This window comes from Carassius gibelio, chromosome B25 (assembly GCF_023724105.1).
Source record: "Carassius gibelio isolate Cgi1373 ecotype wild population from Czech Republic chromosome B25, carGib1.2-hapl.c, whole genome shotgun sequence".
Lineage (NCBI taxonomy): Eukaryota > Metazoa > Chordata > Actinopteri > Cypriniformes > Cyprinidae > Carassius > Carassius gibelio.
Genome location: NC_068420.1, coordinates 9,605,004 through 9,632,815, shown reverse-complemented (window position 1 = coordinate 9,632,815; position 27,812 = coordinate 9,605,004). Strand labels below are relative to the sequence as shown.

Sequence of the window (27,812 nt, the reverse complement as noted above, 5' to 3'; positions counted from 1 at the left end):
GTTAAAGTAACTTTTTCGTTTTCATATATTTTATAATTAAATTATTTATTGTGATGGTAAAGCTGAATGTTCAGCAACATTACACCAGCCTTCAGTGTCACATGATCCTTCAGAAATCATTATAATATGCTGAATTGCAGATGAACAACAACAACAAAATATTTTACTGACACCAAACATTTGAACCGTAGTGTATTTACACACTGAATAGCTCTACTGATCTTTAGAAATGCAAATCAAGCAAGTATCAGCATCTATCTTGAAGTGTTTCTCTTTCACTAATATTGAAATGGCACATTTTACTTAAGAAACAAGTTTTTCCCCTCCACATAAATTCTGTCTAAACAGGACTGTCTGTACAGGGCTTTCCACAAACTGGGCTGAAAATGTGATGTAGTCTAACTATCTAAGTGTGTAATACACGTAATGGGGGTTTTGTATCTACTTTAAAAGGCCACTGACTTGCCTGAAGACAGTTTTAAGGACAGAACTAAAAACTGTCGTCTTGTTCTCTTGTCACTCATCCTGACACACACCACTGGGCTTTGGCTGTGGACTCCATTTTTCCCTCCAAATATTTTAGGGAGGAAAAAATCTGTTTCCTGTCCTATCTCTTTCTCTCTCTCTCTCTCTCTCTCTCTCTCTCTCTCTCTCTCTCTCTCTCTCTCTCTCTCTCTCTCCCCTCTCTCCCCCTTGTGTTTTTTTTTCCACAAGCATTTCCTTTCTTTGGCTTTCCCTCTCAAACCAGCTGGCAAAATGTTTCTTCAGGGAGAAACCGTTGGAAAATGTGAAGAGTTTTAGAGGTTCGTTTTTCAAATTGAGTTATCTGAGGCGTGTTTGAGGTGTAAGAACAGGCCACAAAAAGATTCACGGAGTGAAATGAAACCTTGAAGTTTTAAAAATATGGTTTAGTCTGTTTTATTAACTGTTACTCAGTCTGTGTGGTAGAATTGACACCTGTACAAGCAATGGATAGAAAAAAATCGTTAATTACGCTGTTTGCATTCCTTCACAGTAACAACTCCAACAGCTGTGTTTGGACAAAACTTGAGATGTTTTAAGTAATTACTCACCCTCATGTCGTTTCAAACCCGTAAGACCTTCGTTCATCGTCAAGCCAATACGCTGTTTCCGTTCAGATCAAATCACAACTATGTAGGAAACGGATCTGGCGTGATGCAGCTTACAAAAAACGGCCTACGTCCAGCAGATATTCTCCAAAATCACACCAGGGTCATGGGGAGAAGGCAAATTGTTGAACAAAGTCTTTTGCTTTTCTTTTTTTTCTTTTTTTTCGCACAAAAAAAAAGTATTCCTGTAGCTCCAAATAATTGTGGATTAACCACTGATGTCACATTCATTATTTTACAGATCTCCTTGCTACGTTTCTGCACTTGGGAACACTTCAGTTGCGTTGCTGTCTATGCAGGGTTAGACAGCTCTCAGATTCCATCAAAAATATCTTAATTTGTGTTCCGAAGATGAACGAAGGTCTTACGGGGTTTGAAATACAATTAGGGTGAGCAATTATTGACGAATTGTCATTTTTGGGTGAACTATCCCTTTAAGACCTGACATGTTATTGAATTCCATGTCATGCTGAGATCTTTTCAACAACACCGCAGCAATTTGTCCGGTGTGGCTGCACTAGTGTAGCTACTCGTAAGAGCTGCCACTTTTCTCATACATTAGCATGCTATACATCCATATAAAAGGTATGTCCCTTCCTGAAACACGGTCACACACAGGGAGGAGATTTTAATCCTTGGATTATGAAGCCAAAGCTTCCTCTCTCTGGCCTGCCAACAGGTCATCTAACAACCCGGTCACAGAGCTAAGCCTGTCAGCCAGTCTTAGCCCACACATGCTAATGTATCCGCCAGCGCACAAACAAACACTGGCGTATCTCTGGATTTTCAAATAAACATTTTTAAAGTTTCGTTCAAGTTGAAAAGGGGGATATTTTAAGTTGATGTCTCTTGCGCAGGACTTCTGAGGTTCTCAGCTCTCAATGGCTATGAGTGTAGGAAGTAGAGTAACACCATTATGCAAATCCTCTCTAACTCTACGGAAGCCATGGATGAGTATCATGAGTTGGAGAGATCTTTGACCATATGGAAGATATGTGTGAAATGTTGAAGTGGCTTTTCAATTTCCAATGCGGTCCACTTTTCTAATTATTATTATGAAAATGAAGCTTTGAGGGGTAATTTTGTTTATTTGGTGTAATGCAATGTGTTTATGCAGTTTAACTTAAGACTATACATTATTGTTTCTCATCTATGCCCCGCCTTTCTGAAACACACAGATTTTTACAAAACTCATCGGTCTGAAAAGCGAGCTGTGCTCTGATTGGCCAGTTATCCAGTGCATTGTGATTAAGCAGGGTCCATGTGGTTAACATAATGACTTTTAATTGTGTGAAGGCTGCTATGAATGAGAAGAGTGGCTTTTGGACAACCATTACTTGACCATCTGAAGCATTTCTTTAAGCGGTTGTATATAATTTTACAGATTCAAAACAGAAATTGATGCATGTGGCAGAAACAGTCCATATATCTTAGGGCAGACTTATGTGTGTTTAAGAGTCTTGCATTGCCGGTGGGGAACATCTAACTAATTTACACCAAATCTGCATGTGATTTAATGTAAATGTGAGTGTGTATGCTGATCAAGCATGTGCAGTGTATAACATCACACGTGTCACCTCATGGATCTTATTTTCTATGTAGGTCAGATTGATTTTCCTATTTAAAGTTACTTTGTGTGTGTGTGTGTGTGTCCATGGGAGTTTTTTTCAAAGCATTGCTGATTGTTATCTCAGGCTGTTCGGAGATGAACTCTGACCTTTTGTTGCCGAACAATGGATCTTATCACTACAGGAGCCCCTCTCTGAAAACCAGTTAAACACACACTTGCTATCACACTTGCTTTCTCACGTCCTTTACATTCAGTAGCTGTACTAAATACTTGATCCCAAAGCTCTAATTTGTTCTGACTTGTCCAAATGAAAATACTTTTTCCTGCTGTTTATTTGCACCAGCAATTCAACTTTGTTTATGTGCTGGGGTAGTGGGGCATCTCTTTCGCTCTCTGTTCACTATCTGTTTGTTAAAATGCTCAGCAAATGTATGGCAGCAGTGCTTAAGCCCCTTTTATGAGGGGAAAAGAGTGAGTGAGTGAGCGTGCAGAAAAGACAGCAAGAGATGGGATTGCTGGGATTGGATGGGGGCAGGGCAGTGGAAAAGAGGAGGAGGTGGGGAATCGTCAGGATATCTGAGCCCAGAGCGTGAGGACAGGAAGAGGTTAAAGATGAAAGTCAAGAAGAATGTGCAGAATCTCTTGGAAGGTTTGTCTGTTCCTCCCAATCCTCCCATCCACCCATCCATTTAGGGCAGTGGTTCCCAATCCTGATCCTGATCCTGGAGAACCCACAACACTTAACGTTTTTTGGTGTCTCTCTTATCTGACTCACACATTTGAGTTCTTGGAGTCTTCGCTAATGAGCGGATGATTTGAAACAGGTGTGTTTGAATAGGGAGACATCTAAAATGTGCAGTGTTGGGGGTTCTATAGGACCAGGATTGGGAACCACTGATTTAGGGTTGTAGCAATTAATAAGAGTAGAGAAGTAATCTTTCAGTCTAAATGGGGAAGTTTGATTGATTGATGATCAATTAATTATCATAATTAACAATCCATGTTAAAACACTTTTCTAAATTATTAAATGGATAGTTTACCACAAAATGTAAATGCCATCATTTACTCCCCTTCATGTATGTATTTTTCTTTCTTTTTTTTCTTGAACAAAAGATTCTTTGAAGAATGTTGGAAACCCAACCACATTAATCAAAAATGTATATTTTTCAGTTTTCATTTGAAATTTTAGTGTTTTTTGTAATGCATGTATGTGTTTTTTTCTATATCGATTTAACTTAATTTTGAAAGTTTAATTTTTTTTCATAATTAATATAATTTTTTAAGCATATTTTACTATATATTTATATTTTAATCATTTTACTTTGAAACAACATGAGAATGAGTAAATGGTGACAGAATTGTAATGTAAAGTTTTTTTTAAAGACATTTTATTAACATACTGCATGAAATGTTGATTTTAAAATACTTTCGAATAACATTCGCCCCCCACTTTTTCAAGCTAAATGCTAACCGTGTTAAACTGAGTCAGGTAATGATGCTAGCATGCCCCTTTTATTCTGAAATGTCTCTTTCCCATATAGCTTGTATTGGTCTAGTTCAGCGTAAAGCCAGTGTGCAAATGTGGTCTATTTATCTGCACTATGTGGTTGTTCCGCTCTATTAGCAATGCTAGACTTTTTCCTCTGTTTAATGGTTTTCTAGTGTCTCTGTTTGTCCTCGCTGGAGAAGCACACGTGCTGTATCCCTTTTGACTGGAGTAGAAAAAGAAAGACGTTAAAGAGTCCAAAACGAGACAGGGAGGTGAGTTCACTCCATTCATCCGTGAGTCTGATAAAGGTCAGCCAACTGTGAACTAGACCTGGATCCTTGCTGTGTGACTGAAGCATCTCGTTTTCAGAGATCATGCGGACCGATATTTAATTAAAAGAGGGGATGAGGCTAATTGGGTCCGGTTTTGCCCTGAGGTGGTGAGAGGGAAAGAGAGGGAGAAACAGTTTTAGAGATATATGGAACTGGAGGCTAATCTACTTATTCACGTCCGTTAAAAGCAGTGGCGTTGGGATTTCATGAATACATCTGCTGCAAGGGTGTATACTAATACTAGTGCGTGGTTTCTGTAAAGCACAAGTTTTTACTAGAATAAACTAACCTCTGTAAATGGTTTGAGCAAACAGATCTGCTATTTATTTTGATTTCATTATTTTTTCAGAAACATTTTATATGGTTTTAACCAATCAGTTATGTAATCAAAAGTAAACTGCAACAATAACAATTATTTATTATATAGCAATTTATTATTATATTTATGAAAAGTATTTTTGTGTCTGGTTGTAAAATTTCCTTTTGTCTTAGTTTTCCGACTATATCTAACTTTTACCATTGTAACCCGTTGATTAATCATTAAATGTAACTATAAAACATAGTTTTTGATAAATGAAATACATCTGAAAAATATATAAATATTTGATAATCTTAAAATTTGAAAATTTCCTTTAGTAACTAACTGAAATGAATATTGAAATTTAAAGAAATAAACGAAAACTTAATAGAAATATTTAAAAAATTACGAGCACACAACAACAATTTAACTGAAAATATATAATCTATTTTGTAATATTTATAAACCATATAATAGTAGCCTATATAAATTATTTAAAAAAAACTGCCTAATGGGCAGTGCACCCACAAATAATGCCGTTATGTTACGGGTGTCCTGAGTTCAAATCCAAGCTCGAGGACCTTACACTGTCATAACATAATAAAGACAAAACACCAAAAATAAATGTTTAAAAATAACTCCAGTTAATCACGTATATCTTGAATATAGGGAACTTGCTGTACATGATAAACCAATCAGTTTAAGTTCCTTTGAATTTATTTGAAATGTATTCAACAGTCATTGCTGGTTAGCATGTTATATCCTGCATATGTTAGTGGGGAAACAGTGTTGTTTCCCAATGGTCTTGTTGTTGGTACATGGTTTCCATTAAAATGCCAGTGTAAGTGCAGACAGACACTAACACTACCCCCCCCCCCCCCCCCACTCTTCCACTGGTCACGTCAGTTTCAGGTTACTGATGTCCTCTCATCTTGCCCCCCAACCAAACACACACAGATGCTCTCACAGTCCAGTCCCTCTATCTTGTTTAGGTAAGTCTTTTTAGCCAGAGGCAAGGAGGCATAAATTTACTTAGAAGACAGAGGGTGGGTTTGGTGTCTGTGTGTTATCTCTGGCATAGCATAGACATGTGTCCAAATGTTGAACCGTTTTGGCTCCATAGGACACACTGGTAACTGCTCATACTTTGGCAAATTTGCTTGCTGTTATAATCAAGCCTAACATTCCAATCAGATATCAATGAACAAAACAAATGATTGACTGAATATTGGTTTCTTCTTATAGTTGGTAAATGTCCACATTAGGCTTGGTGTAGTAAATTAATCAGGCAAGATATTTAGGTTCCGTAGCAGAGGATTTGTCAGTGGGAAGATTGTTTATTGAGAGAAGGAGCTTTCAACACACCCTTTTGAAGCCTAGGATCAAGCTTCGTGTCAAAAACTTGGAGTGAGAATGTGTATTTGACTAAGCGAAGATGGTGTACATTGGTGGTATTTTCTGCCAGATGAGCCCAAGCGTTCCCTTCCCCCAGTTCAAGAGATGTTCAGAATGACACAGCCTCTTGCTCATCAGTTGGAAAGAGAAGTGAGGAGTTGGCTAGAAGGAATGGCAATGTTGTATTATTACTTTAGAATAAAAGAGCTTTCTTTCTCTCAGTCTTCCTCTTTGTCCACAATGCTTTCCCAATATACCCATGAATCTGCTGTCATTTGATTACTGTCTTCAAGAAGCTCTGGCTAGTGTCCCACATGTGCCATTGGTTGGCTCAAAAACAACAAACTAATTGTGTGTTTCTGTGTGGGTTGTTGGATGTGAGAAAGCTTGTGAGGATCTGTAGAGAATCTTATATTCATCACCTCCTGTTTTTAAGTATGGGTGTCTCCGTCTGTCTTGCATTTGGCATTTCATTCTGGCACAAGTTAAGCACAGGCACTTAACTTTTTTTTTGCCACTTTTCTGTTCTAGGTGAGTCTGGACTGGGCAAATCCACGCTTATCAATTCCCTCTTTCTGACAGACCTGTACTCCAAAGACTACCCTGGCCCATCTCAAAGGATCAAGAAGACTGTTCAGGTATGTCCTCTTTAACTGAACTTTGACTCCTAATACTAGTCCTGTGGTCTTCCCTTTATCTAACACTAGCTCTGTTAGTTTTCTCTGTCTTTCTTCCCTTACCTTTGACCCTTTATCTCCAGCCACCATTATCTTCCACTGCCTTGCAGCCAGATGTGACAGAGAGAAGCCTCGATGTGACAGGGAGGCATCTTAGGTCCGATTACTTATTCTTACCTTGGACCAGGAGTAGGCAACCTTTTTTGTTGTGAACAAAGTGTACCATTTGAGATTAACTGTGCTACCTAACTATGTAACCTTTTGTATAACACAGAATACCAATTCTTATTTCTCGTATGCCTCAGCTTTTGTGCTGCAGTAACCAATTTTGGTCTGTCTGAGGTGATTTTGTTGTCGAAACTGGCCTATATGGTGCTATCAGCAAGTTGAGGAAGAAAAGAAATCCCCTCTGCGTTATCCAGAGGTTACACATGCAGTTGGGACCCAATGCTCTACTTAGTTGAGCAACATAGTTTTGATAATTTTTTTGTGTGCTTTTTGTTAGATTAGCTGCATGACTATGAGAAAAGATTGGGCCTTATTGCATTTATCACACTCATGCACTCAATTGCTTTTTGTCTTGGAAATTTCAAGTCCACCAACACGCAAGTGCATTGAGACAGCTAGAATGCAGAGGACCAAACAGGCTCAAGCAATCTCAAATTCCTGATTCCTGTCTTCTGAAGGTCCCAGGCCAGAGCAAATGCTCCCAGACTTCCCAGAGGAAAGAGACCGCAGAGGTTTGACCTTATATGGATTTGATAAACAAGGCGCGAACAGATGCTGAGACTGGAACATCAGAAATGGGGGAGGATACACGGAAAAGAGCTTGCAGTATGATGGAGTGACTCAATTGGAGTGTTTTTTGAAGAGGATGGGAGGGGCAATATGAAGGGGTCTAGATTCCTCTGGAGGCAAGTAGGGTTCAGTAGAAGGTCAAGAATTTTCCCACGAAACCCAACACCCGGCAATGACTTTCCCACCACCCTTGAGATGGGACATGTTCCGAGGCGGCCCGGCCCTTTCTGGGGTTTTAAGTGCAGACACTCTCGGTTCTCCTTTATCTTGATGAACAAACTCTGTCTTTGTTGACATCATGAGTATGTTAAGTTCACTGCTGAGGTTTGGTTCCAAGTTGTTTTGGACCTTGGTCAAGCTTGGATGACATGACATCCTTTCTGAGACAAGTTATTTCACTTACTGTCCAACTTAAAAAATCTATCCATTCATGTATACCTCCTGTCTGATTGAATGGGCAAAGATTGAAATTAAGAACTTGTCTGCCATACTTATTGTGCAATAACACATGGATGTCCAGTTCTGCTCCTAAAATGCCACTCTCCTGCAGAGTTTAGCTCCAATCTTAATTAAATCACCTGAGCTGGCTAATCAAGGTCTTCTGGATTACTAGAAATTTATGGACAAGTGTGTTAGAGGTAAACTCTGCAGGACACTGGCCCTCCAGGAGCAGAATTAGGCATCAAATCACCAATAAAATCTGATATCATAACTGGTCCAGCAAATGTATTTGTCTCTTGCAGCCGCGGTGTCAAACCTTGTGCCCAGTGACATCCTAAGTCCATACGGTCCTCCTCCAAGTCCACACATTAATGATGTAATGCCACATAGACCATTGAATACAATTTCAATGGTCTATGTGGCAAATCAGCTGTCAAGACAGCATCATTGAAGACACTCTTGAGATCCCTTTTGAAACCTAAAATGACAAATGGACACCATACAGCCTCATGGACTTCACATTCACAGGACCGTGATTAGGGCTTCAAATGTGATTTTTATTTCTACTCTTCTTTTTTTATGAGAAGCCTGTGTTTTCAGCATATTTTATCTGTTCACATGGATCAAGGTTTGGGGGTTGCTTGTTTAGGGTTATATGCTTTCTCACAGCTGTGCAGAAACCAACCAAACAGAGCCTCCACATCATCTTACAGTCTGAATCCAGCTTTTGTGGCATCTGTCACCCAACATCTAAACAAATCCATTCTCATTTGGAGAGGTGATGTTAAACCAGGGGACATTGCTCCTTCCCACTGGAATTCGGTAGAAGATTCATCTTAGAGGGCACTTATTTTTTTTTTTACCACAAAACTACTAGAGATTTTAGATTTGATCTCGCCACTTGACATAGTTTTACCTGGATTTCACAAATGAAATCTGACATTTGAAAACGTTCTTCTATCTGTGCTTTTCTCTTTAGACCCTGTTTAACCTTCTCTGGCGTTTTCCCTGGTGGCAAGATACTTTCTGCCATACACTTTGTCTTAAGCTGTTCCACAATGAATGCCCGTGGTATAAATTTGTCAGCCTGGCCAAGGGCCATGTGGTGATGTGTGGCTGTCTAGTCCTCTGTGGTCACAACAGGCAGGACATAGAGTCAGCGGCGAGCGTATTTATATTCCAAAACAATCTGCAGTGTTTGTCATAGCAGCCACACAAGGGCCACTCTAGATGTGTCTAATGAAAGTCTTGACATTTTTGTGGCTTTGTGTTTCTACATTTATTTTTCTGTCTTGTTGCAAACTGAAGTGGCCCGATGTGCCTCATAAACATCCTAGCACAAGCAAGGATGGAAGAGCTTTATTAAGGTTCACTCCACTTCCATTCCCCTCATTTTCACTTTCCCTCACTTTCTTCTCCTCAAGTCTCTCTATTTTCTCCCTCGCATTTTCTCCTGGTTGTTGTTTTTGTTAGCGAGAAAGCGTATGTGTGAATGAGAGCGCAGTTTCAGAAAAAGAAGGTCAGCCAAAAATAACCAGACCTGTTAGAATAAGCCGTTTTTTACTGAAAGCAGCTGAAATAACTTCAGGAGATGATGAAGCTGAATCATAGTGACATTGGAGATGACTATTTCAGTGTCTCACCTTGGTGCCTGACACTGGCCTAACCTCGAATGCAACTAATGTAGAAGATGACGCAGAAACTCTCGCGAGATAACATCTGTTTTAGCAAGGGGAAGGATTATGATTTATAAGTTGACGTCATTTTAAAAACATGCACATGTCTGTATGTTGCAGCAGTGAATTTTAAGATGCACCTTTTAATACAGTAAACTAGCTGACCATGTTACCTTGTAAATGCTTATTTGTTATTAGCATCTTTTGTATGACATACAGCTAACATTCATCAATGTTTATGTTCTAGGGTCAACTGTGACCTTTTTGTTTGATGCAGGTGCAAAAGTACAAATTTTGTTGCGCAAACCAGTATTAACCAATCTTTCCACTTACATGTTTGTGGTTTGAGTTAGTTAGCAATGATGTTGTGCCAGTGACATGAATTTGGAACAAACAGGCAAGGTTGCTTTCCCAGGCTAACTCGCATATCCTGTGGTGACAACTTGTGGTGCTGCTTTCAGGTCGAACAGTCTAAAGTGCTGATAAAGGAGGGGGGCGTCCAGCTCACGCTGACCATCGTCGACACACCAGGCTTTGGAGATGCGGTGGACAACAGCAACTGGTGAGTTTAAGGATTTTGGGGCCATTTCAGAATCTTAGATGTAGTGAAAAGATAAGATTGTTAAATCTGTTGTGATGCAATGACTTCTCAATCTTTGCATCTGCCTTTGCTTTTCATCAATTCTTCCAGCTGGCAACCAGTCATCAACTACATCGACAGTAAGTTTGAAGACTTCCTCAATGCTGAATCCCGGGTAAACAGGAGGCAGATGCCTGACAACAGGGTGCACTGCTGCTTGTACTTCATCGCCCCCTCTGGTCACGGGTGGGTACTGCACCCTGTACAAACGAAGCCTGGCATGAATCAAACAGCTTAAAATAGAAACACCACACACACACATGTCCTGATTTACACATTTTGCACTTTGCTCAGGAGTGGGATGATGTTGGAATTTTGTGCATGAATACCGTACAAATATGGTACAATGAAGGCATTAGAGCATCAGACCGTGCATTGAATGAAATGCATTAACTTGTGAAATGGAGAGACAGAGGACATGTGAGCACAGATGGAGATGCATACTACCCACCCCCAGATCCAAAAGCCTTACATAATGCCTACTAAAATGGGCTTGACGTATGATCGTTTATTTTTGAAAATTATTAGCTTATTTGGCTAATTTTTGCTGAAACGTATGACCTTTTTTATTTTATGAAATATTTTAATATCAGAAATTAGATTTGTAATTAAATTGACTGAGGTTGGATTTTTTTTTTTTATATTGGGTGTTTCTTATTTATCTTTTCAATGCAGTTGTCTGTTGTTTTGTGGATTTAAAGGAATAGTTCACCTAAAAATGAAAATTGACATTGACTTCCATAGTATTTATTTCCCTACTATGGAAGTCAGTGGGGACCAACAACTCTGTGGTCCTTCAGAATTCTTCAAAATATCCTATTTTGTGTTCAACATAAGAAAGAAACTTACACTGAGTTTGTAATTTATCATCTATTTTCTCTGAATAGACAAACGAAGCACTGTACTTCCATATTTACATACAGTATTGTGTGACCTCGTAGCCCTATGTCTACAAACAGCTATTTTCTTGCATGCTCTTTTTGAGACGCCACCATGAAGCAACATTCATATCTCTGTGACCTTTGTGTTGCATCCTCAGTCTTGACATTCCTGAAATGTATAAACAGCCCCTTCAGCTGGCCCCCTAAAGCCACAAAAACACACACACACACACACACACACACACACAAGCCCTGCTTAGTGTAAGAACAGCTTCTTTGTCTGGAATCCCAAACGAAAGTGATGCAAAGGGAGACAGAGTGAAGCCCTCATTCCCTCCATGACATAATTCATCTGGTTTGGAAGGAAACGATGAGAAAACGTTCAGTGCTGTGTGGTGGCGGCTCTGAGCCTCTGCTCTGTCTGTTTATTCATGCCCATTTCTGGTGCCTTACTTGTTTCAGTTCTATTGCATCACTTCAAAGGACACAGCTCATTTTTGTGTTTGGTTTATGTGTAAGCTATGCAGACTTATCCGATGTTTTACTTCTCCTTAGCGTTACTGTCATTGTTCATTATATTTATATTACTCATGTGCAAAACTATGTGAAAACATATGCTTTTGTATGTTTTTTTTTTTCTCCCTATTGTTCCATGTTGTTTTCATGGTCTCTCTACTTTAGCTTTTTAAGACTTTTCAGGATTATGTATTCACTCAGTTCTAAAGTTATTTCCATAATGCACTATACTACGATAACCTATATTATCAAAAATGACTGTATATTTTTCTATACTGTATTCTATATGCTATGCATAGAAGGGTATACATTTATACCCCTAAGAGAAAACTGGAGGAGTCACACCCTTTTAATTAATTCATTTTAGTGCTGGGAAACAATTAAATCGTTTTATCACGATTAATCACATTTTTGTATGTGATTTAATCAAATTAATTGCATTGAAGTGCAGATCTTCTGATACATGCAACATTATTGCGTGAATATGTCTGAGTGGCAAAAGCGATAGATCTGTAAAGCATGTGTTAACGCGTCCCATACGACTCAAAATAATAAACCATAAAGTTAACAATGATTCAGCGCTTCTCTGCTGTCTTAACGTGCTATCGGAAACTTCCTTTTTTCGAACTTATAAAGTCATGGTTATGAGCTCGTTGCATTCTTTTCTTGTTAAAAATAACAGTGGACAATGGTTTGTGAATCTTGATGCTTAGCCTAAATAATTTGATTGGGAGCATCTCCTCCTTTGACCATGATTTGTCTTTATGTGTATTCACAGCCAGTGAGAAACGGACTTATAATAATTAAAAACTGCGTTAACGCGCGATTTAAAATAATTGTTGGCATTATTCAATTAATGTGTTAACGCGGTAACACGTTAACTTGCCCAGCACTAATTCATTTATTTATTTATACTTTAACTTTTATTTTTAATTTGTTTCCTCGTTTATTTATACTTTATGTTAATGCATTTATTTATTTTACTTGGCTTTCATTATTAAGTAGTAAATCAGTAGTTGTATCAACATTAAAAGATGAATATTTTAAATAAACATTTTATATGCAGTATATTTTGTACTGCACTTTGTGTACTGTAACTGTATCTTGCTGACAATAATTAAGTTAATCTAGTAATATAAATAATAATCATGTGCACCAAAACAAGTGTAAACACAATTCACTTTTATTCTGAATCTTTTTTTCAGACTGAAGCCTCTTGATATAGAGTTTATGAAGCGTCTTCATGACAAAGTCAACGTTATCCCTCTGATCGCCAAGGCCGATACTCTTACGCCAGAGGAGTGCCAGCTGTTCAAGAAACAGGTGTGTGATTATTACATTTTACAGCTGATGATTTGCATGTTACAGTTTTTCTCAAGTACAAATACTACTGTTCTCTCATCATTAGATCATGAAGGAGATCCAGGAGCACAAAATCAAGATCTACGAGTTTCCCGACACAGAGGACGACGAGGACAGCAAACTGATCCGAAAGATAAAGGTAAAGAGTCAATCCATTTGCTTAACACAGAGCACTAAAAGAAACTGTACACTGGCAGGAGTAAAGTAGATAATTACGGACAACATTAGTTTATTCATTATGAACTAAAAATGAACACCAGTATATTTATAAACTAAAATTGTCAAAGATAATCTCCCTGACTGTGAGATCCCCAAATTTGGTAAATGATTGTTAGAAATATTAAATAGAAAAAAAAAAAATATATATATATATATATATATATATATATATATATATATATATATGTAAATGTATGTGTATATGTATGTATATGTTATTATTGATGACATGCATACTGCTGCAGAACCAGTTAAGTTGACTGACCCGTCTGAATCTACGGCAGACCCCCTGTGTCTGTTCACTTTCAGTGTGCGGTCGATACAGGCTCACTTTAATTAACTGTGGTTTGTACCAACAGGAGAAGATGCCTTTGGCCGTGGTTGGTAGCAACGTGGTGATCGAAGTTAATGGCAGGAAGGTTAGAGGGCGTCAGTACCCCTGGGGTGTGGCAGAAGGTACGTGCCGCATCAGCATGACCCATTAGAGTTTGTACCATTTCTAAAGAGAACAGGGGTGTTCCAGAGCGTGTGAAACAAGTGCATGGGCTTGCGGGACGAGTTGTCTCTCAGGTCGAATGTGCAACCTGAGGGGTTCTGAAAAAGGGAGGTCGATGAGGTGTTAGGTTTTCCAGAGAAAAAGATTGCCCCCCAACTCCTCTTTTCATCATAGGCCACAAATGACTTGTTGTTGTGGTTTTACTTCCCCCACATTTCTTTCTTTACAAAGCTCTCCTCCCTGAAAGCTTTTTCATTTGGAATTGTTGTTGTGTGGTGAGCGAGTGTGTCTTTTTTCCCTCGGTTGTTTACATGTCATTCTTTCTTTTCTCTTTTTTTTCTTTCTGTCTGCTCTTTTCCATGACTGACAGAGGGCATTATTGGTAAACAAAACCATTTTTCATTTATACGCTCTTCGTTAAGGCCTCTCCCTCTCCTTCCTCTTTCACCTTTTTGCTGCTCGGAATCTTTTGAGAAATGGAGAGACCTGTAAGCTGCAGCCCCCGTAGAACATAGAGCAACTCTGCTCTCTAACATGTTTATAGGATCTTAATCACCCTCTATGTAGGGCTGGATGATATCGCTCGAATAATACGTCTCAATATTTTAGATGAAGTTTTGCTAATTATTGATATGTACAAATGCATCAAAGTGTGACACACATTTTTTTTTATACTTTTGTTGAGGTCTAAAAAAATAATAATTTAGTATACATTACAACAAAAAATTTTTTAATGTGTTATTGCATAATATATTTTAATTTGAGCTTTTGAAAATTACCATATTTATGGGCGTGTGTATGTATATGTGTGAGTGTGAGAGACCAATAGTTAATAAATGTTTCTGATTTAATAAAAAGTATAATTTAGTAATTAAAGTAAAAAAAAAAATTATATATGTGTATATATATATACAGTATTGTTCAAAATAATAGCAGTACAATGTGACTAACCAGAATAATCAAGGTTTTTAGTATATTTTTTATTGCTACGTGGCAAACAAGTTACCAGTAGGTTCAGTAGATTGTCAGAAAACAAACAAGACCCAGCATTCATGATATGCACGCTCTTAAGGCTGTGCAATTGGGCAATTAGTTGAAAGGGGTGTGTTCAAAAAAATAGCAGTGTCTACCTTTGACTGTACAAACTCAAAACTATTTTGTACAAACATTTTTTTTTTCTGGGATTTAGCAATCCTGTGAATCACTAAACTAATATTTAGTTGTATGACCACAGTTTTTTAAAACTGCTTGACATCTGTGTGGCATGGAGTCAACCAACTTGTGGCACCTCTCAGCTGTTATTCCACTCCATGATTCTTTAACAACATTCCACAATTCATTCACATTTCTTGGTTTTGCTTCAGAAACAGCATTTTTGATATCACCCCACAAGTTCTCAATTGGATTAAGGTCTGGAGATTGGGCTGGCCACTCCATAACATTAATTTTGTTGGTTTGGAACCAAGACTTTGCCCGTTTACTAGTGTGTTTTGGGTCATTGTCTTGTTGAAACAACCATTTCAAGGGCATGTCCTCTTCAGCATAGGGCAACATGACCTCTTCAAGTATTTTAACATATGCAAACTGATCCATGATCCCTGGTATGCGATAAATAGGCCCAACACCATAGTAGGAGAAACATGCCCATATCATGATGCTTGCACCTCCATGCTTCACTGTCTTCACTGTGTACTGTGGCTTGAATTCAGAGTTTGGGGGTCGTCTCACAAACTGCCTGTGGCCCTTGGACCCAAAAAGAACAATTTTACTCTCATCAGTCCACAAAATGTTCCTCCATTTCTCTTTAGGCCAGTTGATGTGTTCTTTGGCAAATTGTAACCTCTTCTGCACATGCCTTTTTTTTAACAGAGGGACTTTGCGGGGGATTCTTGAAAATAGATTAGCTTCACACAGACGTCTTCTAACTGTCACAGTACTTACAGGTAACTCCAGACTGTCTTTGATCATCCTGGAGGTGATCATTGGCTGAGCCTTTGCCATTCTGGTTATTCTTCTATCCATTTTGATGGTTGTCTTCCGTTTTCTTCCACGTCTCTCTGGTTTGCTCTCCATTTTAAGGCATTGGAGATCATTTTAGCTGAACAGCCTATCATTTTTTGCACCTCTTTATAGGTTTTCCCCTCTCTAATCAACTTTTTAATCAAAGTACGCTGTTCTTCTGAACAATGTCTTGAACGACCCATTTTCCTCAGCTTTCAAATGCATGTTCAACAAGTGTTGGCTTCATCCTTAAATAGGGGCCACCTGATTCACACCTGTTTCTTCACAAAATTGATGACCTCAGTGATTGAATGCCACACTGCTATTTTTTTGAACACACCCCTTTCAACTAATTCAACTAATTGCCCAATTGCACAGCCTTAAGAGCGTGCATATCATGAATGCTGGGTCTCATTTGTTTTCTGAGAATCTACTGAACCTACTGGTAACTTGTTTGCCACATAGCAATAAAAAAATATACGAAAAACCTTGATTATTCTGGTTAGTCACATTGTACTGCTATTATTTTGAACAATACTGTACGTGTGTGTGTGTGTGTGTGTGTGTGTATATATGTATATGTGTGTGTGTGTGTGTGTGTGTTGATACAAATAATACAAATAATGTCATTTTATATCACATACTTAATTTTTTCCAAGGACTCAAATTATTTTATTGTATATCGTTACATAATGTAATTTGTAATGTTTATAAAGTGTGTGTGTGCGTGTGTATGATTACAAATTACTTCATACAATAATAGAAAATATAGTTTTCAGTTTGGAAATATAGTTTTTATAAAAGAGGATGATTTTTTTTCTACTAAATGACCACAAAAAAAAAAAAAAAAAAAAAAAAATATATATATATATATATATATATATATATATATATATATATATATATATATATATATATATATATATATATATATATACACAGTATATTCCATTTTGATTATATTTGCTAATGTGGCAGTGTTAATAAGCAGCAATATTTACATTCAGATATTTTGCAACTCATAGATGACCTTAATATTTATGATGTTGCTTAATTTGATTTTTCCAACAAAATCATTGCAAATACATCATAAATATTTGATATATCACCCAGCCCTACTCATATGTTTAAACAAAACCTTGCATCCAGACATGCATGCCTCCCATGACTTCTTTCCAACCCCCATTTTGGATTTAAATACGTTGAGGGATACAAAATGTTCCCCTGAGGTCAAAACATTTTTTCCCCCTTTACATACATAATTTTATTTTATAGTACATTGACATCATCATTTATAAGCATTTTTGCCTCAGAACTCTGATGCTGGGTTGGCTGAGTGCTAATGTTTCCATTCTAACCTCTGATCAACGTTGTCTTAACATACGACCCAATGTAAGAGAGGCACCATCAATACCTGTCAGCATCAGGAGTTTGCTGTCCCATCAAAGAGGAAACTACAAATCCCATGATCCCTTTAGATGTTTGACTCCACCCCCTGCCCCTGCTCCTCCTCCTAGCTCCATTTGGCTGGTCTCTATGCTTGTCATCGCTATGCCATGTAACCCTTCCTACAACACACCATTTTTAGTCGTAGAAGCCCATGAATCACAGGTTGAGTGGGTGTTACCTCAGGAGAGACTTTAGTCCCGCCCTTCCAACTGCTCTCTCACAGGTAGGTGGTTGTAGCAGATGATTGACATGTGGGGCGGTCAATCAGCATGAGTTCTCCTTATAGGTAAGATGCTCACTTGGTAAGCATCGTAGGGCTCTATAACTGCTGTAACGGTGCAGGTTAGACTTGCAGAAAACATTTCATCCTTTAACCATCTTTCAGAAAACAGTGTCTCTGGTCCTTTTCCAGAATACCATGTTATGACAACCGTGTTTGACCATACACACCTGTGTATGATCACATAACAGCGGTCTGAACTGCTGCTAACCTGCTGTTTATTTTTGTGGCAGTTTAACCGTTTTGATGTTTAACTACTAAATTATGTTTTTCGTTTAATTTGACAACCACCTGACCTGTGTCTTTTGATTTTTCGTTTGTCTGAAATTGTTACCTGATTAATTTTGTTCCGTCAACAACCTCAGTCTCTGATCCTGTTTGCTTGTAAATGTGTAATTTGTCACTGTGTTATGTTTTGTTATGTTTTTAAATGTATTTTTTTTTTTTATTAGGGATGCACTGATACTCAAATTCTCACTGATATGATCAGCCCAGTAATTATGTTATGTTATGGCCCATAATTGATAAATGGCTAGAGGTATAATTGTGCACTATTTAGTCTAAGTAAATTAAGAATACTGTACAAAATTACTCATCTTGTTATGACCAATAATACAGAAATGTCTAGTCGTAGAATTCCATACTATTCTATCGAAATAAATGAAGAATAAATACTAAAAGCTAAAATAAAGTTTAAAATGCTTAAGTTAAATTAAGCATCAACATTATTTATAATTGAACTGAATTATTTTAAACTTTGTTTTAGGTTTTAGTATTTATTCTTCAAATAATAAAAAAAAATAAATAGTATGGTATTCTACTACCAGAGTTACAAACTTACTAGGGTTGCAAAAAGGTAGAACATTTCCAGTAATTTTTTGGAATATTCCAGGGACTTTTGGAAAGTTTCTGGAAATTTATCAGAAATGATCCACCCCTTTGGAAACCCTAATAATGATTCATAATTATTAATTTTCAGATTTACTATAGATGCAAAGGTTAGAGTGAAATAAGCGTGAAAAATTACATTTCTAATACTGACCGATACTGGTAAATAAAAATAAAAAAGTCATCTGATAACTGATATGTTATTGATAAATCATGCATCCCTATTAACATTTGTTTCTGACTGCATATTTTATTAAAATAGAGGTCCAATCTCATATTAAGTGTCTATCATAACTGCATACATCCACAAAAATAATGCATTTTCGTGTCAACATTTATTGTTACAATTAACAGTTTTACAGCATATGTTGTAGCCCTGCACATCAATATTCAAGTAGTTCCTATTTTTTTCCTTTCTTTAAAGATTTAATTTTGACATTTTAAATGAAAGCTGAAGATGTAATATTAGAGATTTGAAAGTTTTGAAGGGTTTGAAAGTCAGTGTGATATTACAGAGCTTAAAACATCAGTTTCTTCCTGTTTCAGTGGAGAACGGTGAGCACTGTGACTTCACGGTCCTGAGGAATATGCTAATCAGGTGAGAAATGTGATGTGTTACATGAGAAAACTATGAATTAACATTGTGTTCTATCCAGGCTCGGCCTGACAAGTGTCCAGAATCAAGTTATTGAAAGTGAAAAACTGAATTAGAGATTTAATCAAAGTTTAACCTGTCATCAAACAATCCTCTGCAGGACTCACATGCAGGACCTGAAGGACGTGACCAATAATGTTCACTATGAAAACTACCGGAGTAAAAAACTAGCAGCCGTCACCTGCAACGGGGTCGATGCCACCAAGAACAAGGGCCAGCTCACAAAGTAAGAGAACAGTTGTGTTTTTAGTTCAATGTTTTGAACAAACAACATTGAGTGTTATTGAGATCCTGAATCACCCTTTCCTGGGATCAAACCTGCAAACTGTGTCGTTTAGTGGATAAAAATTCTTAAAAAGTCTCATCTTCAAGGAGTAGTTCACCCAAAAATTAAAATTTTCTGAAAGTTTACTCACCCTCGGGCCATCCAAGTTATAGATAAGTTAGTTTCTTCATCAGAACAGGTTTCAATGTATTTTACCTCTCTGTAATGAATGGGTGCCGTCAGAATGAGAGTTCATAAAATCAGTCAAGTCCACAGTTAACATCTTGTAAATCAAATGCTCCATGTTTGTAAGAAACAAATCCATCATTGTCAATTTTAACATTTAACTGTTGTTTCCAGCTAAAAAAAAAATTAGCCCTTTGAATATGGATTATTGTGATGTTTTTATTAGCTGTTTAGACTCTGACGGCACCCATTCACTGCAGAGAATCTAATGGTTAGACAAGTTACGTAATGCTAAATTTGTTGTGATGTCTCTCTTGTAGGAGTCCCCTGGCCCAGATGGAGGAGGAGAGGAGGGAGCATGTGATGAAGATGAAGAAGATGGAGACGGAGATGGAGCAGGTCTTTGAGATGAAGGTCAAAGAAAAGAAGCAAAAACTGAAGGACTCTGAAGCAGAGGTGTGTATGTGAGGACGCTTGCGTTTGGTTTCCATTTCCACATTTTTCCCCGTTGCACTCTGTTTGTCATGACTAATATCACAAATATCTTTGGGCATCTTTGATGCAGTTGGAGCGGCGTCACGAACAGATGAAGAAGAATCTAGAAGCTCAGTATAAAGAGCTCGAGGAGAAGAGGCGCCAGTTTGAGGATGAAAAAGCCAACTGGGAGGCGCAGCAACGCATCCTGGAGCAGCAGAAACTTGATGCATCAAAGTGAGACTCTTAATTATGCAGTAAATGATTTTTATGTTTTGTTTTCATAAATACAGCACTCATGCAGTAAATTCAAGCAAGCTGACTGTCCCATATGTCGCCTACATCCGAATTCAGAATTTTTTCATTCAAAAACAAAGTGTAATACAAAATTAATATAGTGATTTTAGTGTATTTAAAATGAATGAATACCTTTTTTTAAACAATGTTATTTTAATTACAGGTATGGTTTAATAAATTCCCTAAGAGATATTCAAGACAGTCTGCATATTATGGATTATGTCTTAATAAACTTTCAGTTTTTGCATGAAACTACCATTCAAAAGTTTGTGGTCTGTATGTTTTTGCTTTTCAGGATTTTTCAAAAAGTTCAAAAGAACAGCAATTATTTAAAATATCTATTTTTGTAACATTATAGATGTCTTTACTGTCGCTTTTGATAAAGCATTTATTTCTTTAAAACTCTAAACTTGTAAATAGTAGTGTATATTTCTGCAAAGCATTAGAGTGATGGCATAAAAAGAAAAGTATTCTTGTTTAAAAAAAAAATTAAGTAATGTGAAAATATTAATAATTACATTTCAGCATCTATAACTAAAAATGTACTATTTTATTTAATTTATTGACCAATGTTTTTGTCTTTTTGTGTTTTTCAGGACTATGGAAAAGAACAAGAAAAAAGGAAAAATCTTTTAAGGCATCATGAAGCTCCATTCCTTATAAAACCAGAAACTCCTTGCATCTCTTCTGAGGCTGTAATGTGCTATGACCCCATAAGAAACACACGCAAGAGTGCTATGGTACACTTTACTGCTCATTCCATTGCATGAATGAAAGCTATGAAAATATAGGCTATTTTTATAGTCACATCTACACACAAATGTACTGCCCTCTTCTGGATGACTATAACATTATACCACATGCCCAGTATGTCAAGTGCATGTTCTCAACCTTTCGATTAGAATGAGAATATTGACCAACATTCCTTTGAAACCTTATATTCTGGTTATTACAAACAATACTTAACGTTAGGGATCATTTCTGACATTTTCAACACATCTTAGTGTGAAGAAGGTCTCGTGGTAGGTTTGGATGGGTGTGATGGAGGATGATTCAGACGGACGGAAGCAAGTGCAACAAGTTTTTACAGAGCTAAGCATGCATGTGTTGAAAAGCAACGCTAAGGATAGATGGTTTATGGTCTTTGATTTCAGCTAGTGTGTGTGACTTGTGTGTTTCTTTGGGGTCATAAACATTTAAAGACTTGTTTTAACATTATTGCACAGCTAAATTATGACAATAACAGTTTTCCATGTTTTTAAAATCCATTTCCTGGCTGTGTACGTAGATAATTGTGTCCCTACCATAGATAGTGTAATACAAAATGGCATGATTGTCAACATAAATAATAACAATAGTCATTTTTTGATATGGGTGGATATAAAATAATTACAATAACATTATAGGATGTTGCTTGAACATTCTGCCTTAAAATTGCAGACTGTTTCTCCTAATTTTGTTTTATTCTATTTTTTATTGTCAACCGATTATGTCAGATGTCCCTCAACCTATTCCTAAACTGATCTGAGACCAGTTTGTTTCATTTTAATAGTTGGGACTTGGATTTTTAGTTGTTATGGCTGGTCCAAGATCAGGGCTTGATGGTCAGTTTTTAACCTGAGTGAGTTCAGTATATCTAAACAGATTTTATTTTAGCCATACTTACTCAGATTACCCTTTATAATAAACCCGCTTTACATTCCAAATAGAAATGAGAACGGGAGAGCTCTTTTGTTACCGTTGGATAGTTTAGAGTTATAACACGCAGGCTCCAGGTCTAACACATGCCAAACATAGACAGCAACGTGCACAAAACTCTCGATGCAAAGGACAATAAAGAGTCCCTGTATGCCTCATGTGATCACACACTATTATATATTTTGCAGGTTTGTCAATATGCAAGTTCGAAAACACTCCGTTCTTCCTGTCGTGGAATGCTAATCCACACAGACGCTCTGAAGTACGTTTCGTTTAAGGTTTTAGTAGAACAGTATTCTGGGAAAAATAATTAAAAAAAAATTTCCTTTAACCACTCATCACTTTTTCTTTTTAACGGTAGACCTGAACATGGCTCTAGACATGTTTGTTTTCTTATTATTGTTGTTTGTATATGTATACAAATTTCTGTTTCATGTTTATATCTTCAACTGTTATTCTTTCTGCCTAACTGTACAATATTAAACATGAGATGTTATGCTGATACTGGTCGTGTTGTCATGTTTTCTTATCAGTACTCTCAGTGGTCCAACACTGTTTTTGAGGTTGTTAAATGTATGTTTTATTTTTTCTTGATAATAAAAACGTGAGCATAAAAACATACTTGACAAATATAACAACAACAACTCTACTCCTTCAGAAAACAGCAGAAGGTTCTTACAGTTCTTTGTAACACTTCACACTTATAATGAACCATTTTCTGATCTAGAACCGTACTTGGAGAACAGAACTTACAAAAACACCCTTCTATTGATGACTTGTTTGGGAGTGTGGCTCTGGGGGGCTTTGGGGTCCGTTTTCTTCATTGGGGCGGACGTCTTTGTGGTCGGATCTGTTTTCTTAGGTAGGGTGGTCGTCTTTGGGGTCGGATCTGTTTTCTTCGGTTGGGCGGTCTTCTTTGGGGCCGGATCTGTTTTCTTCGGTTGGGCGGTCTTCTTTGGGGTCAGATCTGTTTTCTTCGGTAGGGCGGTCGTCTTTGGGGTCGGATCTGTTTTCTTCGGTAGGGTGGTCGTATTTGGGGTCGGATCTGTTTTCTTCGGTTGGGCGGTCTTCTTTGGGGTCAGATCTGTTTTCTTCGGTAGGGCGGTCGTCTTTGGGGTCAGATCTGTTTTCTTCAGTAGGGCGGTCGTCTTTGGGGTCAGATCTGTTTTCTTCGGTAGGGTGCTTGTTGGTGGTTATTGGCTGACATGGGTGTTGGCAGAGGGCTGGTTGGGTGGTTTGCCAGGATATATTTTGGAGATTTGGATATTTTGCCAATACTGTCACATTATCTCTGTCAGCAATGAAACAAAACAAAAATGGAACTAGTTAGAAGGAAATGGTTCTGAATATTAAACGTTATTTTGGATACAAATGCTGCATTTTCAGTGATAAAGCTCACGTTTCTCTATTTCTCTGAGCACTGTCTAGTTGCACACAAAATTTGTCACAGTGTCTGGGTTGGGTTCCCTGGGTTTCCAATAGGTGTCCTCCTTTTCCACAGTGTCTGTTCCCTTATTTGGTCACCTTCCTCCTTGTTTGAGTTAATTGATTGTTCCCCACCTGTCTCCAGTTCCCTCATCATCCTTCTGTGTATTTATACCCGGTCTGTCTGAGTCTGAGTCACGGAGTCCTTGTCTTATGTCAGATACTTTCCATAGTCTTGTCTTGTCTTGTCTTGTCTTTTATGTTTATAGGATATTCTGGTTTTGACCCTGCCTGGACTGTTTACCCTTTTGGATTGCCCCTCAATAAACCTCTTACCTGAACTTGGATCTCTCCTGTGTTTCCTGTATCACCGAACGTCACAGAAGGACTCAGTCACCCTGAGATCCAGCGGTATGTCGGTTGACGCTTCTTCCCCAGCCACCGAGCGGGAGAGAAGCAATCAGTTTGAGGGCTCCCTGTCCAGAGTCATGGCCCAAGATGGCTGCTTGCCCAGCGCCGCTGCACAGGATGACAGTCACAGTGGACCCTCCAGAGTCGAGTCAGGTTCCAGTGGACCCTCCAGAGTCGAGTCAGGTTCCAGTGGACCCTACAGAGTCGAGTCAGGTTCCAGTGGACCCTCCAGAGCCGAGTCAGGTTCCAGTGGACCCTCCAGAGCCAGGGCCAAGTCACCGGTGACCCTCCAAGGACAGAGTCAAGTCACCGGTGACCCTTCAAGGACAGAGTCAAGTCACCGGTGACCCTTCAAGGACAGAGTCAAGTCACCGGTGACCCTTCAAGGACAGAGTCAAGTCACCGGTGACCCTTCAAGGACAGAGTCAAGTCACCGGTGACCCTTCAAGGACAGAGTCAAGTCACCGGTGACCCTTCAAGGACAGTCCGGTGACCCTTCAAGGACAGAGTCAAGTCACCGGTGATCTTCATGAACAAGTGCCAGTCATCAATGATCTTCGCGAGCAGAGTCAGGCCAGCGCCGATCTTCTGGAGTCCAGTAAGAACACCAAGGGATTACCAGAGCTTCACCGTTCGGCTGGTCCGGCCGCACGGAGGTCTGATCCGCCCTGGAGGGCTTCCGCCTTGACCACACAGCTGTGGTGGTCTTCTGCTCTGGGAGACTCCGGCCTCAACCACAGGGGTGTGGTGGTCTTCTGCTCCGCCCTGGGAGGCTTCCGCCCGGACCACACGGTTGTGGTGGTCTTCTGCTCCGCCCTGGGGGACTCCTGCGTCAACCACAGGGACGTGGTGGTCATCCGCTCCGCCTTGGGGGACTCCGACGTCGACCACGAGGACGTGGTGGTCATCCGCTCCGCCCTGGGGGACTCCGGCATCGACCACGAGGACGTGGTGGTCTTCCGCTCCGCCCTGGGGGGCTTCCGCTCTGACCACACGGTTGTGGTGGTCTTCCGCGCCGCCCTGGGGGGGCTTCATGTTGTTGTTTGTTTGTTTTGTGTGTTCACTCCTGTCCCTGTTTCCCTCGGTTAGTCTGGCCCTCTGTCCCTCCCCCTGAACCTCCTCCGGTCCTCCTCCCTCCTGGTCTCCCTGTTTTGTGTTTACATTCTGGTGTCTGTTCCCCATGTTTTTCTTTTCTGGCCCTCCGTCCCTCCCCCTGAGCCTCCACCTGTCTGCCTCCCTCCTGGTCTCTGTTTTGTGTCTGTCGTGGAGCGTCTGGGAGCCGCTCCGTAGAGGGGGGGTACTGTCACAGTGTCTGGGTTGTGTTCCCTGGCGTTCCACTAGGTGTCCTCCTTTTCCACGGTGTCTGTCACCTTATCACTTACTGTTCCCTTATTTGGTCACCTTCCTCCTTGTTTGAGTTAATTGATTGTTCCCCACCTGTCTCCAGTTCCCTCATCATCCTTCTGTGTATTTATACCCGGTCTGTCTGAGTCTGTGTCACGGAGTCCTTGTCTTATGTGTGATACTTTCCATAGTCTGCTCTTGCCGTGTGTTCTTGTTTTGTTTTTTATGTTTATTGGATATTCTGGTTTTGACCCTGCCTGGACTGTTTACCCTTTTGGATTGCCCCTCAATAAACCTCTTACCTGCACTTGGATCTCTCCTGTGTTTTCTGTATCACTGAACGTGACTAAATTTGCCTATAGATGTTGAAACCCTGAAGGAAAAGTTTCACATTTACTATTTGTTAAAACTTTTGTGACAAAATATGGTAAAAAGTATATATCTATGTGTATATATATTTTTTTTTAAACCATATTTTGTCACAAAATAAAAATAAAAAAGTCTATGAACATGAAATGTCACCTTTCAGAGACTGGAGATGCTTGAGCTGTTGTTTAAACAAAAAAACAACAGACTTTATACTGAATATGATTGATTTCTCGGCAGAACAATGCTATCCTTGTGTTACTGTAAATTGTGTACACTTTTATAAATATGTAAATAACTTTTAAACTTACTTTGATTCTCAGAAATCCAGGCCATCAGCAGTACCAGTCCGAAGGCCAGAACAAAAGACGTTCTCATGGTTTATGATCTGAATTTCATCTGCAGTCTTTGATGAGATTTTGTGTATTAGAGTCTGCTTCACAATTCAGATATTTCCCCAGTGTGATGTTATAGAAATTCAGATCTGAGGTTTGATGCTCACGGTTTTAAACGCCCGACACTACTGCATTTCCTGGACCTGCAACCAGTGGTGTATAAAGTATCTGAAAGCCATACTCAAGTAAAAGTACAGATATTTTCCCAGAAAATTACTTTGGTAGAAGTTGAAGTCACCGTTTAGAATATTACTTGAGTAAGAGTCTTAAAGTATGTGATATTTATTGTACTTAAGTATGAAAAGTATATATATATATATATATATATATTTATCTTAAACATTCTTAATCATTGAAAGTAAAAGTACAAGTAAATGCAAAATGGAATATATATGTGTGTGTGTGTGTTCATACAACACTTGAGTAGCAAGATTGTGTTTTTCCATTTTGGATTTTCGGGTAAGAATAACAAGCACTTCATCTGGTACTAAGTGTCTTTCATTCCAACATAAGAAAACATTTTTGAAATGTCTGAAATAGCATTTAGACACAGTTTTTTTTATCTTAGAGGGGACATGTTACAGATGCATGAATAGGCTTAATATTTCGTTTTTGACAAACAATTTGAAAACTGTTTTCTGAAATAATAAAAAATATGAAAAAAATTGCCGAAATGTGAAATTAAAACCGCCAGTAAGTGACAGCAAGTGACTGTGAGTAATTGAGATTCAACCGATTCATTCAAACGACTAATTCGTTCAGAAACAAGGGCTGTGTTCGAAATGGCACACTTGCTTACTGCTTACTGCCCAATACACAGTGTATACTGCCTACTGGTTCAGAGTTATAACACGCAGGCTCCAGGTCTAACACATGCCAAACAGTGTATATAGACAGCAACTTGCACAAAACTCTCGATGCAAAGGACAATAAAGAGTCCCCTGTATGCCTCATGTGATCACACACTATTATATATTTTGCAGGTTTTTCAATATGCCAGTTCGAAAACACTCCGTTCTTCCTGTCGTGGAATGCTAATCCACACAGACGCTCTGAAGTAAGTTTCGTTTAAGGTTTTAGTAGAACAGTATTATGGGAAAAGGGAAAAAAAACCTTTTCTTTAACCACTCATCACTTCTTTTTTTTTAACGGTAGACCCGAACATGGCTCTAGACATGTTTGTTTCCTTATTGTTGTTTGTATATGTATACAATTTTCAATTTCCGATTATATTTCTACATGCTTATATCTTCAACTGTTATTCTTTCTGCCTAACTGTACAATATTAAACATGAGATGTTATGCTGATACTGGTCGTGTTGTCATGTTTTCTTATCAGTATTATCAGTGGTCCAACACTGTTTTTGGGGTTGATAAATGTTTTATTTTGTCTCTGTACTAAAAACAAGAGCATAAAACCATACTTGACAAATATAACAAAACAACAACTCTACTCCTTCAGAAAACAAAAGGACAGTATTTGAAGGTTCTTATGGGTCTTTGTAGCACTTCACAATTGTAATGACCCATTCTCTGATCTAGTTGGACAACAGAACTCACAAAAATTAGCAATAATTGTTTCGGGGGTAGGATATGTCTTCTTTGCGTGTTATTACGGGTAGGATCGGTTTTCTTTGGGTGGTTTTCTTTGGTGTAGGGTCTGTTTTCTTCGGTAGGGCAGTGGTTTTCTTTGGCGTAGGGTCTGTTTTCTTCGGAAGGGCAGTGTATTTCTTTGGCGTAGGGTCTGTTTTCTTGGG

General features: G+C 38.6%; 1 protein-coding gene across 5 annotated transcripts in view; it reads left to right on the top strand.

The window, feature by feature from the left end:
- The window catches only part of LOC128014157 (septin-7), a 38,603-nt gene that overhangs the window by 5,217 nt on the left and 5,574 nt on the right, over window positions 1–27,812 (top strand). For 2 of the 5 annotated variants that reach the window (XM_052597496.1, XM_052597495.1), the window contains exons 3-13: window positions 6,747–6,853; window positions 10,269–10,369; window positions 10,499–10,633; window positions 13,050–13,167; window positions 13,253–13,345; window positions 13,785–13,881; window positions 19,086–19,137; window positions 19,295–19,420; window positions 19,966–20,101; window positions 20,211–20,356; window positions 21,013–22,616. In XM_052597496.1, coding sequence (XP_052453456.1) covers window positions 6,747–6,853; window positions 10,269–10,369; window positions 10,499–10,633; window positions 13,050–13,167; window positions 13,253–13,345; window positions 13,785–13,881; window positions 19,086–19,137; window positions 19,295–19,420; window positions 19,966–20,101; window positions 20,211–20,356; window positions 21,013–21,052 — 1,151 coding nt within the window. In that variant the 3' untranslated portion in view covers window positions 21,053–22,616. Of the gene's footprint in view, window positions 1–6,746; window positions 6,854–10,268; window positions 10,370–10,498; window positions 10,634–13,049; window positions 13,168–13,252; window positions 13,346–13,784; window positions 13,882–19,085; window positions 19,138–19,294; window positions 19,421–19,965; window positions 20,102–20,210; window positions 20,357–21,012; window positions 22,617–26,919; window positions 27,079–27,812 lie in introns of those variants that run through there. The other 3 variants (XR_008183489.1, XR_008183487.1, XR_008183488.1) reach the window with 3 other exon arrangements.